The 13,165-nt window shown below is 35.6% G+C and overlaps 1 protein-coding gene across 6 annotated transcripts in view; it reads left to right on the top strand.

Annotated features, from left to right (window-relative positions):
• Positions 1-13,165, top strand: part of WDR72 (WD repeat domain 72) — a 124,900-nt gene that overhangs the window by 23,075 nt on the left and 88,660 nt on the right. For all 6 annotated transcript variants that reach the window (XM_068695264.1, XM_068695263.1, XM_068695266.1 and 3 more), the window contains 3 exons: positions 209-451; positions 994-1,214; positions 2,573-2,768. In XM_068695264.1, the coding sequence (XP_068551365.1) occupies positions 209-451; positions 994-1,214; positions 2,573-2,768 (660 nt within the window). The remainder of the gene's footprint in view (positions 1-208; positions 452-993; positions 1,215-2,572; positions 2,769-13,165) is intronic.

A 13,165-nucleotide genomic window follows, 5' to 3' on the forward strand; every position in this document is an offset into this window, starting at 1 on the left:
GGACAGGTAATAATACTTAAAGATTTTTAGTGAGAAGATATGATCCAATGTTGGAATGGCAACTGACTTTCCAACTTCAGGATGCAGAAGGGATAAGTTAGGGAAATAATGGAGGAACTAAAATGTATGTTTGATTTTGGTTTGGTTTTGAGTTAAAACAAATGTTCCTGCCTCTCTCCACCCCCTACCCTCACTACCCTCACTCCAGAGATCCCAATTGCAGCAATATGGAGTCTTCAGGATAACTTTGATAAAAACCTTTCCATGTCAGAAGGCATTATTGATCATCTTTGTGCATCTAAATATGGAATTGAAAGTGCAGTTGTGACTTCCTCTGTGTACATACCCAGCCTTGATAAACTTGTCTGTGGCTGTGAAAATGGGAAAATTTTCGTAACACTAGGCTTAAAAACTGCAAGAGCAAGACTTTTAGAAAATGTGTCTTTGAAAGGTAAGTTTTAACAATTTTACCTATTATCTCAGCCAACTTTATACTTCCAATATCCCCTTCAATGAGCCCTGTAAAAATTCACTGAAAGTGAAGTTGATTGTCAGGCTCTGAATGAGAAAAGGAAGATTATGATGGACTTTTCCCTCTCTCTGTAGATAACTTACTAAGATACAGTTTAGTACTACCAAGGTGCTTTGCACTGTTAGGAATCTGGGAATGGCTGCAGGGATTAAAACACCTGGAACCTGGGTTGCAGGATGTCATGATAGGGGCAGTAGTCTTTTTTATTTTCCCTCAAAAAGATGATTCCACTGAAGGAATGAAAAGGATACATCTTAATAGCTGAATCTCAGAATGTAAATCTTTGTCCTTCCTTTTGGGAACATGTCTAAAATTGCTTGATCCTATGGATGTCTTGCCTAAAACTCATTGGATGAAAGTTCCCAGTTGTATTTGTTTTCTGAATCAAGGTATTAACAAATGTGTTTATTATTAAATTAAAATAAAAATAATCTTTAAAGAACAAAATACTTCTGTTTCAGGTAATCTGTCTCATAAAGTTTTGAATGGTCATAGTAGCAGAGTTACATGTTTACTTTATCCACATGATAACTCAGTCAAGTTTGATCCAAGCTGGCTTCTATCAGGGGGACAGGATTCTGTTGTGATCTGCTGGAATATATTTACTGGAGAAATCTTGCACCAATTTATTCTGCAAGCTGGTACAGTGATAGAGCTATTGCGATCTCCAGAAAACTTCAAAGTAAGTAAAAACATAATAAAAGGTATCAAATATAGATACAAACATAAAAGTATATATATAAACTTATGCGTGTGTTAAATATATCTGTATATATGAGAAGAAAACACTATCTGGTGGTACTTCTGTGACATTTTGGCTTTGATTTACATTCACTAATCAATTGCCTTGTTTGAAAGTTATTTTTAACTCTAAGGCAGTGACTTTTTGTTAATTTGTAATTTCAGAGGTTCAGAAAAGTGCTAAAAAAAAGTGATGTAGTGAATTGAAGTTCTTAACAGTCTACTCATTTTTTTATATTATGATTATCAAGCTATTTTAATCTGTTTACACTTTTCAACTTGAGAAGTAGATCTATAAGGTTAGAGATTTGAATGTAGTAAGACAAGAATTAGACCAATAGCACTTCAATCTAAATAGTATTTCAATCTATACGGTTGTATTTAGTTCCTGACAGATTTCTGTGGTCCTTTGTATGTACACAGTTGTGTTTTATAAGCTTTAGAAAAACGTGATTTGTTTTAATTTAATTTTGAAGTAAGAATTCATAAGAAAAAAATTACTGAACCCTTTATGAAAAATCACTGAGCAAATTCTGTCCCCATTTCATTTGTCTTAGCCTACATTTGATACTTATAATTGGCTGAGAGTTTTCTTAATGATAACATTAAGATTAAGCAGTCTAAAAGACCTTCATCAATGATGCAGTTGAATACCTTCTAGAGGCCTGGCACAAGTTCTTAATGTTTGTAAGGTTCCTTAGTGCTTTTTCTGGAATCTAGATAGGACTTAATACCTGCTTGGATGATGAACCAGTTCTTAAAGGGCTGAATTTTTTCATAGTGTGAATTTCTTTTCACCAAAAATTATTAGTGGAAAGGGGAGGCTTTGCAGAATCAATTCCATACAATTTTAAATTAAACTGCAACATATCTGTTTTTCATTAGAAATATACTGCCCTTTGCTTTTGTGCCTTAAGACTTGATATAAGTTTATATCACATGATTAACAGTTTGGCTTAAGTTAATTTCTTTACTACTTTCTCTTCAAGGGTAACTGCAGATAATTATATATTTGGTTATATAATCACTGTTTTGTCAGACTAAGTACTGTGGATTAATGGTATTTAAATTTCTCATATTTGAAAAATCAGAGTGGGTGTGTATCTTCCTATTTGTGTATTAGTTTTACAGCTAGTCTGCTAAAAATGCATCAGAGAAATAGGCTGAAATAAAATATTTTCCCAAACTAGTATGTTTCAAGAAATATATCACTAGGCAACTTGCTCCAGTCTTGTATCAGTGGTGTGGTCATAGCTGTTTTTGCAGTACTGATAATGAAGTTCTTAATCTATTCTACAGTTTAAAGATCACAGCATAGTGTGCTGTGTGTGCAATGATCACTCAGTAGCTATTCTACACCTTCAGAAGAGAGAGTGTCTCCTACATGCCAGAAAGCATCTGTTTCCTGTGAAGAAGATCAAATTTGACCCCATTGAAAATCTGTTGATTGTTGGATGTGAAGATGATTCAGTGTATGTTTGGGAAATTGAAACAGGTAACAAGTTATATGTTTACTTTAAGGTCTGTCTGTCTGTCATGTTAGGCTATACAAACCTAACTTACAGATGACTGAAGCAGAAGTACTAACACGTAGAACATTTTATTTAGGAAGCTTAAATTTTATATTAATATATAATTTTATATAACAGGCATGATATAAAACTTCCATATGGTTCAAGGTATGTCACTAATGACATAAAATAGCTTATGTCAGATCCTGATAATTGGATCATTAGCTGATGTTGTAGTGAATAGAGTTGAATATTTCTGGAAGCTAGGAATAAAAACAACGTGCTCTCTTGAATTAACAAAAGAAATTTACTGTTTTAACAATACCAGATTATAGCATGAAGTTCTGCTTTCTTCAGCAAAATTAATTTGAAAAACCTTAGATATAATTGTGAAGCTCAAAACTGTAACTTGGAAAACTAAAACTGAGTATTCAAAGTTAAATTGTAGATTTCCTCCAAATTAAGACTGATTCACAAGTGTAATAAATGCAGTTATTTGAACTTTTCCACAGAACATTGGAGAACGTACTTGCACTAGACGTTGCAATAGAGTGTTTCTGTGCTGTTCAGAGTAACGTGCCTTGTGTGGTGGAAAGATTACATAATGAGTCTAGAAGCACTGAAATGCAGAGTATATTAAAGCTGCATGAAAACTGTTATGTGTCCTGTATAACACTGGAACCACAGTTTGCTTCACAAATCATTTCAGTGCAGTCCCTGTCTAGGCTGTGTTTACTTCAAAGTCAACAGTTATACAGTGGAAAAAGTGTTTAATGAATCAGAAACATATAAAGGCTCAGGTTGGAAGGAACCTTAAATGTGTGTTGTTAGAGAAGGCCATGTCAGCACAGGAAAAAAAGCATTTTGCAAAATTAAGTGATGCCTAAGCAGTCTAGGGCTTTGAATTTAGTACTGACAGTAGGGATACTTTGACCACGCTGCAAGGATAAGAGATTCTTCCTTAATTTAAAAAAAATAAAAATAAAAATCTCATGGGCAGTACTTATTGTGGAGTGAATTCAGTGCTGCTGCTGTGTGTGCTTAGCAATGTGGAAAATCATTTTGACTCTCAAAATTTGTAGAAAAGTAAAGTTAAAATGCAAACTTTTGCAGTAAACTATAAAAGACTAATCCTTTCTATCACAATGCAATGAACAAAGCAGACCAAGAAGTTAAGGGACTGAAAGGGAGACAAATGTACCTCAGTTGCAACTGTATTCTATTGCAACTAGATGAAGTCATGTGAAAATATAGTGAGTTCTTTGTGAATCACTGAGATTTAATAGTGTAGGATTTTAACAATACCAGGGAGACAAATCAGAGTATATTTGTCCCCTTTAGCTATCAAAATAATGCCTGCTTCACAGGAAGTAAAATGGATGCCACTACTCATGTATATTATGTAACGAAGGGTGAAGATAGTTAAAAGCACCTTTAATTGATGTTTTTGTATCTTTTGCTAATAACATCAGGCCAGAAGGAGAACTACAGTCACCACAATTAAGGAATATCTGGTAAATAAGGGATGCAGTTATTTGCTACATTAGTGAATAGCTTCTGTATTTCTCTTTTTTGTGAAAATATAGCTGAAAAATATACTGAAATATATACCTGAAAAAATGATATCTAGAGAGAATACTCAGGAAAGCCTACTAAGATATACTGTAGTTGGTTTAATGTAAGTTATGTTTTTATTCCAAGAGAACGTGAAAGGTCGTAGCATTGATCCTTGAAATTGGCCTGACCTAGATCAGGAGCTATGTAGATACTTCAGTATCACTCAGGCAGACAGCATTATTCAGATGTATGGGGAAAGATGTATATAGCATCACAGAAAAAACTCAGCAGGAACAAAGCAGACTTCCGTTACAGTTTCATCTGTTGGTTAATGGATAGACATGCAAAGTACTAACTGCTGATGCAGTTACCTGTGAGACTGTCCCCTGATATTTAAAAAGGATAGAGTCTAAGTGACAGCTTTGTGTTTGGATTCCATTATGGATATGAACATAAGATTAAAATGTTAGTAATTTCTATAGTCAAGAAGTATTTCTCTTCTGGCTGTACTGTTAGTTTCCTGACTGAAGCTTTGCCTCCTTAAATGAAAGTCAACAGATTTTGTGTCAGGCTTGTATATCACTGTTTGCAGTTTTTTTAAATGAAAAAAAAAAAGGAACTGTTATTGTGCTGGAGTTAATGGATAACTGGGAAAACAGCCAGTCTGTTTATAATTCACATCCCCAAATTAAGGAATTTCCATGAATACTTAAATATTTACACTGCTGTAGAGTCTGCAGTAATTCTGTTGAATTTGACAAATGACTTCACAAAAGTTTAGGGGTGTCTAGTACCTATCACTGGCTTTTAGCGATACCAGTTTAGCTTCAAAACTGTCCTACCAGGTAATTAAGAGAATGAACCCTTAAGCAAATGAAAGACTTCATTATACATTACAGTTCATCTCCTCAAGTTCCTATGAGGGAGGCCAACACTTCTCAGAAAGCATTTAGAAGCTCAAAATATCTTTTTAGCAGGCTTTTATTTTCTTGTTTTATGGGGTGGGAACATCATCACAGATTAAATCTAAACCAGTATTTCTTCATGTGCAACCTGTACAATTTTCATAAGATTGCTGAAGATACTTTATTTTACCTTGTAAATGGGAAATTGCCAATGAGTATGATGGGCTGCCTCTATTTAAAAAAAAAAAAGGCATTTAATGATACTTTATACTGAAGTGCATTAACTGGCGAGAGTTGACTAAGTGAAATTTACAATTTACCTTAAATAACTTGGCATTTACATGTATTTACACTTAGATATCTACCTATAAACTAGTAGTTTAAACTCTGTCTTTAATGAATAGGAGGAAGTAGGAATAAGCAGAAGTGCTTATCTTTTCTCCTCCAATAACTACAAGAAGATGGGGGGGGGGGGGGAGGGTTTGGGGGTGGAGGGGAAGGATGTTTAAGTGAATTGTTTACTGCTTTTATAAGTCCAGAATAAGATGAATTGCATTTCATCCTTAGCACTTTGATTTACAGAACTAAGTAAAATTATTCTATGTTAAATTTAAATGTTGCTGCTACATGTAAGTAGTAATATAGATGTTATGAACTAATATTTGTGTAGTTTAACATTTTGCCTACAGTTTAATATATGGAAGCAGAGACTTTCCATTAAGGTGGAATATCCTTCCATGGCAATAAATATTGATCTAATAAAACATATGGAATATTAACATAGCATGTATACAAGATACATTCCAAATTGGTGTACTAGAAGACAAATATGACAATCAATAACAAATTTTATTTAAATTAGAGTGCAGAATATTTTCTTCAATAGCCACCACTTGAAATCCGCTTCAATAAGGAAATCAGCTCTTATCTATTGCTCTTATTATCTGCTCAGGAAAATGCATCTTTGAGTTTGTTTTTTTTTAAAAAAGGTAAATATTAGTGTAAGATGCAGCAATAATAGGATCAGTTTTCTTCCTGATTTACACACCATATTTATGGAGCCACACTTCAATCTAATACATATAGACTGAGGAAAGAATGGACAGACTTTTTTGAGCACGTCATTTGCTGAAGGTAGTTTTAGTTTTGAGTTAGTACTAGTTTAATATGACTATTCATCATGCTTGCAGAATCATCTAGTAACTTACTATATTTTTTCCCTGCAAATCTCGTTCTGTTTTATTATTTAACAACATGCTTATTTTGAGTTAAAAATAAAATGTAGCTTAATCAACCTTTTTGTTCCACTGTCACGATAGTAATATACAGGTATGATCTGTTTCTACTAATGGGAAGGGTGATTTTACTATAGCTACCTAAAATGGGCACTCTTGGGAAACATGATTCATGAGACATTGTTTGACTTCTGTTCATCTGTTTTGATCACTCCTCTTCTGAATTGTTTATGGATCTTTACCTCTTACCTTTTACATGTTAATATTCTGTACCATTTATTACATGCGGGGTAATTAAATTAGTTATAAATAGCAAAGGAAATAATTATAGCATTCTGAAAACTAAATTGCTAAAGAACAACAGGTTATTAAAGTAGCTATGTAACTATGCTTGAGATGTTTGAAGGAAGTAAAACGTAAAATTAAGCTTTGAGAAACTTGATGCTAAGGGTAAGATTACCTGTATAAATCTAACTGCACAAATTCCTTCAGTATTTAGTTTTCTCGTGCACTTCTGAATGCTGGAGGACAGACATCTACTAATTTGTAGAATTGCATAGTGTTTTGTTTCTGTCTACATTATGTGCTGCACTCCCAGTTTCTGTTACAGTACTTCAAGCCTTTTATGAATATATTTTCATGTATTTTGACACGATGGTTATCATAGTATGAGGGCTTTAATAAGAAAACTTTTGGCATCTTCCTGTCAGGTGCAGACTCACTGCTTCTAACTTCACTTAACACCCATAGTAATCCAATGGCATATATAATTTTAAAAGGTTATAATGTGCAGAATACATTGTACTTGCATAAACGTGCAAGCTACCTCAGCTGATATTCTGTTATCCCTTCCTGTCTCTGCAACTTTATGTTGATATTTACACAATTTTCTATGTGTGTATAGCTTTTCATAGAAGAAAAGGAATTGCTATGACTTCTGTTCACTGAAGTCTATATATGTTGTAGTATGGGATGGAGTCTGTATAAACCTCTCCAGTTTGAGCAAGCAAATGGTAATGATGCTACATAATCCCCTTCAATTGAAGTTGCCACTATGGTGGGAACAAGACATCAACATTGACAACGTATTTAACAGAAGTGTTCTATTCAGTTTTGATTCTATGCTCTAAGGCATTAAGATTTTATGCAACACCATGTGTTTCATGACTAATATGATAACAATAATAAATGATTTCAAACACTTCTGTTGGGAGGGATGGGGGGGGCAGTCATAGTCTGACAGTCATATGCCAGAACACTTTAAAACACCAGAGTTCATTTTTAGATATCTATGCTTCAAAATTTTTTTACAACCGGTGCCAAAAAAGTCTAAGTCTCTGATAAACTCTATGCTATTGTTATATAAGCTTCAGGGTATGTGGCGTTTCCTTTCTTTGTTTTAAAGGAGACCATCTTTTTAGTACATCTGATAGCTTTACTCACCTCAGAACAAATTAATCAGTTAAGAAAACTAAGCTTTAGGCTTCATTTAGGGACTGTAAGGAAATAATCCGGAGACTTTTAATGAAACCCTTAAAACTATAGCAAAATAAACTTCAAGTTTATTCTTAGATAATTGTAGAAGTAATCATAATTACTCCTCTCACCCTTTTGTCTTTGCAAAACTTAGTGATTTACAGTCTCTTTTGATATCTTTCATTTTCCTTTTTCCTCTTTCTCTTTTTATTTCATGTCATCAGTCAGACTAGATTTGAATGGAGTGTATGGCCTATCTGGTAAATCCTGTGTTTGCTTTTCATATGCTGCAGGCTGTGGTGTAGCTAAGGTCAAGGTCATAGCAGTCACTGATTTTTTTTATTTTTTTTTCTCCTCAAGTGCCCTCTGCATAGCCTAAAGACATGGGTTGATTTTTATTTATTTTTTTTTTTAAAGTTTTAGATTCCTTGGTAACTACATCTGGTAACACTTTTGTGAAACACTACATGTGTACAGGAAGAATCTTTCATATGGTACCCCATTATATTATTGGGAGCAAAAAAGGCCTATTAATAACTTTCTGTGAAGCCCATTTATTTATTCATGTATTTGTGGTGAACAAAGTTTATCTCTAGGGTCCCATGCTCCTTGTCAGAAGTCTAAGTCACTTATATGTTTGTAGGAGTAAGATGCAGTAACAGTGAAAAGGTTTTCTTAGAAATCAGTCTAGTGTCTCCTTCCTATGCAGTTCATGTGTGTAGGGTAATGAAATTCATCTGTAACTATTGGTATAACACGATTCTTCAAAAGTGCCAAAATCTGCAATAGGCATTACAATGAGATAATACCTAACTAGTTCTATTGAACTCTCGTCAGATATTTGGCTAGTTAACATTAAGCTTTTGATAAAATTGTTGTAGTTATTAATGAAAACAGTCAGGTAGTAGAGGGCTTTCAGAGATGCCAGATTATCAGGAAGAGGTGATATGACATGCTTTAATTTCTAGGTTGGAAGAGGTGATATGACATGCTTTAATTTCTAGGTTGGAAGAGACCTCAAGATCATCACGTCCAACCTCTGACCTAACGCTAACAGTCCCCACTAAACCATATCCCTAAGCTCTACATCTAAATGTCTTTTAAAGACCTCCAGGGATGGTGACTCCACCACCTCCCTGGGCAGCCCGTTCCAATGTCTAACAACCCTTTCAGTAAAGAAGTTCTTCCTAACATCTAACCTAAAACTCCCCTGGTGCAACTTTAGCCCATTCCTGTCACCAGGCACGTGGGAGAACAGGCCAACCCCCACCTCACTACAGCCTCCTTTAAGGTATCTGTAGAGAGCGATAAGGTCGCCCCTGAGCCTCCTCTTCTCCAGGCTGAACAAGCCCAGCTCCCTCAGCCGCTCCTCGTAGGACTTGATCTCCAGGCCCCTCACCAGCTTTGTCACCCTTCTCTGGACTCTCTCAAGCACCTCGATGTCCTTCTTGTAGCGAGGGGCCCAAAACTGAACACAGTACTCGAGGTGCAGCCTCACCAGAGCTGAGTACAGGGGGACAATCACCTCCCTAGCCCTGCTGGCCACACTGGTTCTGGCCACCTTCTTGGCCACCTGAGCACACTGCTGGCTCATATTCAGCCGACTGTCCACCATCACTCCCAGGTCCTTCTCTGCCTGGCAGCTCTCCAACCACTCATCTCCCAGCCTGTAGCTCTGCTTGGGGTTATTGTGCCCCAGGCGTAGGACCCGGCACTTGGCCTTGTTGAACTTCATGCAGTTGACCTCAGCCCATCGGTGCAGCCTATCCAGATCCTCCTGCAGAGCCTTCCTACCCTTGAGCAGATTGACACACGCACCTAACTTGGCGTCATCTGCAAACTTACTGAGGGTGCACTCAATGCCCTCGTCCAGATCATTGATGAAGATATTAAAGAGGACCGGCCCCAGCACCGAGCCCTGGGGGACGCCACTAGTGACTGGCCTCCAACTGGACTTGACTCCATTTACCACAACTCTTTGGGCCTGGCTATTCAGCCAGTTTCTAACCCAACGAAGTGTGTGCCAGTCCAAGTCCAGAACAGCCAGTTTCTTGAGGAGAATTCTATCATTTAATTAGTCTTTTACATGCATTTTACACATGCTCAGTTCGTACCCACACAATCTTTGCTTTCTTTATTCTAGAATTACACAAATAAATATTGATAAATGATTTGTTTAAATAACATTTAATTTTTAAGGTACATGTCTGTGAATGCATCCATAATATGGGCCCTGAAGTCTGCTTGCTTATACAAAAAACACTTGTTCATACTTCTGACATTACTGTTAATAAATATCACTTAATACAAAACTATGGATCAAATATTAGGTACTCTGCTTCATTCTTAGGAGTTAATTGAAGACTGAGATGCTTATATCTCCCCCAAAGGGAGCTTTTTTTTGTTTAGAAAAAGACTAGTGATTTAGCTCTTCTGTTCTTAGGTCATGGTTTGACCTTCAACATCAACAGTTAGGGCAGATGCCGCGTAGGTTGACATCTTGACATCTTCTTGGTTTCCCCCTCCTCCTCCCTACTTCATGCTTAAGAAGCATCCTTAGAGAAAGGGAGAACCTGCTGTACGCTGTTGAACCAGAGGCAAAATAACTTATTTGGCCAATGTTACCATAATTCTAGGAATATGCAGTGCAACATTAAAGAATGTCTGGTTTAACTAATATTTCTTTGTTAGTAGCTCTGCGCAGAAGTCGTGTTATCATTTGCACTGTGTTACTTTGAACACTGAATAAATTGGAAGGTGATCCCATGATTGCTTCCCTGGGGACTCTCCATTACCTGATCACCCCCTTAGTGAAGAACTTTTTCTTAACATCTAATTTGAACTTCCCCTGATGCAGTGCTAATTTGTTCCTTCATGTCCTATCACTAGTCACAAAAAAGATCTGCTTTTGAGGAAGATGGAGACAGCAATGAGGTCACCCCTCAGTGTCTTCTCTAAGCAGAATTAATCAAGTATCCTCAGCTGCTCATTACAGGTCATACACAGAGACTTAAGTCCTTTTTTTTTTTAAGACACAAAATATCAGCACTCACTTACATGTATTTAGCATATTTTAGAACTTCAAATGATCCATAAATGTGAAGATGTGTTTTTGATTTTTTTCATGGGTAAACCTTTAAGCTAAAACTTTGTTCTTTTTGTGTTATCTTGCAAGTAAGCCTCAGATTAGTAAGTAGATTCCACTCAAATATTTCAGTTGTCTAAATTTGAGTAATTATTCAGTAACTTGGTGATGTAGAAAGTACTGGATCTTGGACAGGTCTGTTGAAAAAGCAGTATTGTCTTTTCTTCAGTCTGGAGAAGCTAAGGGTGTGTATTTTGTGCAGAGAATAGTAAGGTACATTTATATTTAATATATGTTATTTGAAACCATATATACTTATGTACATATATTTGCATATATTTCATGTATATTCAGTAGAACATATATAATTAATTCCATATATTTTCTAAAAAGTATGGTTTCTTATAGTTGATAGCTGATGTCCATTCTTTATTGCTAATTAATTAAGTAGGATATTAAAAAAAAAACAAAAAAAAAACAGTAGTGGAAAGGAAAACTGATTGACGTGGTCATTGCGGTCTGAAGGATTCAACTCTATTCGATGTTTTTAATTCCAGACACTAAGGGATGATTGTCATGCTCCATGTTTAAGATGGCAATATAAGAATAGTGAAACTACTTATCTTTACTAAGTTCAGATACGTTCACTTCTTCAGTTTTGCTGACATATGTACTAAATTCTTGTTAAAGGATTGTTGTCTTTAGCTGTTCAGAATAGTGGAGTGAAGAAGCAAATGGGAGTTCTATTGGCTGTTCTTTCAGGGTATCTTGTTTGCAGCAGAAATCTTGAGATGAGGACTGTCTGTGTTAGAGAACTTTGCCTACACTGTGTAAACTGTGCACTACATAGGTAATGTCAGAACTTCTCTTTACATAGTTCTTTCTTGCCCTTTTTTTAACTTAATATTTTTACAAACTTACTAAAGCAGTTCTAAAAATGTGTATTCTGAAGAATCTCAATGTTCATCAGTTAGACTATATGACAGAAGTCTTCTGAATGTGGAAATCACAGCAGTGTCTGCCAAGTCCATTTTCCTCAGTGACAACTATTCTACTTGCTCCTGTATACAGTGCTGAAGTCATAGTAAAATATAATTTCAGAAATAAATACATTTCAATAGGCAGGATATTATTTGGTCTATCCCATCTGTATTTGTTAGATTTTATTTATTTAGCTTTCTGTCTCAATATTGGTTTGAACTGTGTATTTTAACTTAACACAATGCTTGTTCCATCTGGTTTATGTTATTTGATATTTGTGATAGAGCTAACATTTCAGAGATTTTTTTCAAGTGCTTGAATACTGTCTTGAAGCAGAATGGTAGACTGCTTGAAAAATAAAAAAAAAAAAAAAATAAAGCATTTTATAGTGAGGAAGGTGTAAGTTCTGTTTCTCTGACTCAACCAGCACAGAAAAGATGCAGGTGGATGCTCTTCAGATGAAAAAGATATTTATGGAAAGGAATATTTTGATAACAAATAAAACACCAAGAAATAGCTAATATCATGCAGATGATAGTTGGCCTGACAAGTGGTGATTTTGTATTGGCTACTAGTAAATTTAAAGAAAGACTTGTTCTTAACTGCATGATCTTTTTAAATAACATCAATTCTAAAACCATTTTTCATTCACACAGAGCACCTCTGCTATAAAATTCAGCTGAGTTACTAGGTCACAGCAGCACTGCAGTATTGAGGATGTCTTTTCAATACTTTAGCTGTGACAGCAAACAGAAAGCACTGGAGCCTGATGATATGACAGGTCATGTGATGTCAGTGAATACCTTGTCTTGAAAAAGATAATATGCATGACCTCCCCAGTAAAAATGCATCATTCAGTAAAAGCAGAACCCTGAGAACTGCATGGACAGCACTAACACCAAGAGACCCAATTTGTAGTACTTGGTCCATAAAAAGAATAAGATGTTGTAATAGTCTCTAGCCAGTCACATCTAGTGGTCCAAAGCTGCCCAGGAGAGTGAAATACTCCGCTCTTGTCTGTTCATGAGACTTGGTTGCCATGGTCACAACCTTAGAGAGATAAAGACTTTTTCCTGTATTTTGTATGTATAGTAGGGGGTCATAGCAGTGGACTTGCTGTTATATAGGAAATATTTTCTCCT

Source organism: Anas acuta, chromosome 12 (genome assembly GCF_963932015.1).
Source record: "Anas acuta chromosome 12, bAnaAcu1.1, whole genome shotgun sequence".
In the NCBI taxonomy this organism is placed as follows: Eukaryota; Metazoa; Chordata; class Aves; order Anseriformes; family Anatidae; genus Anas; species Anas acuta.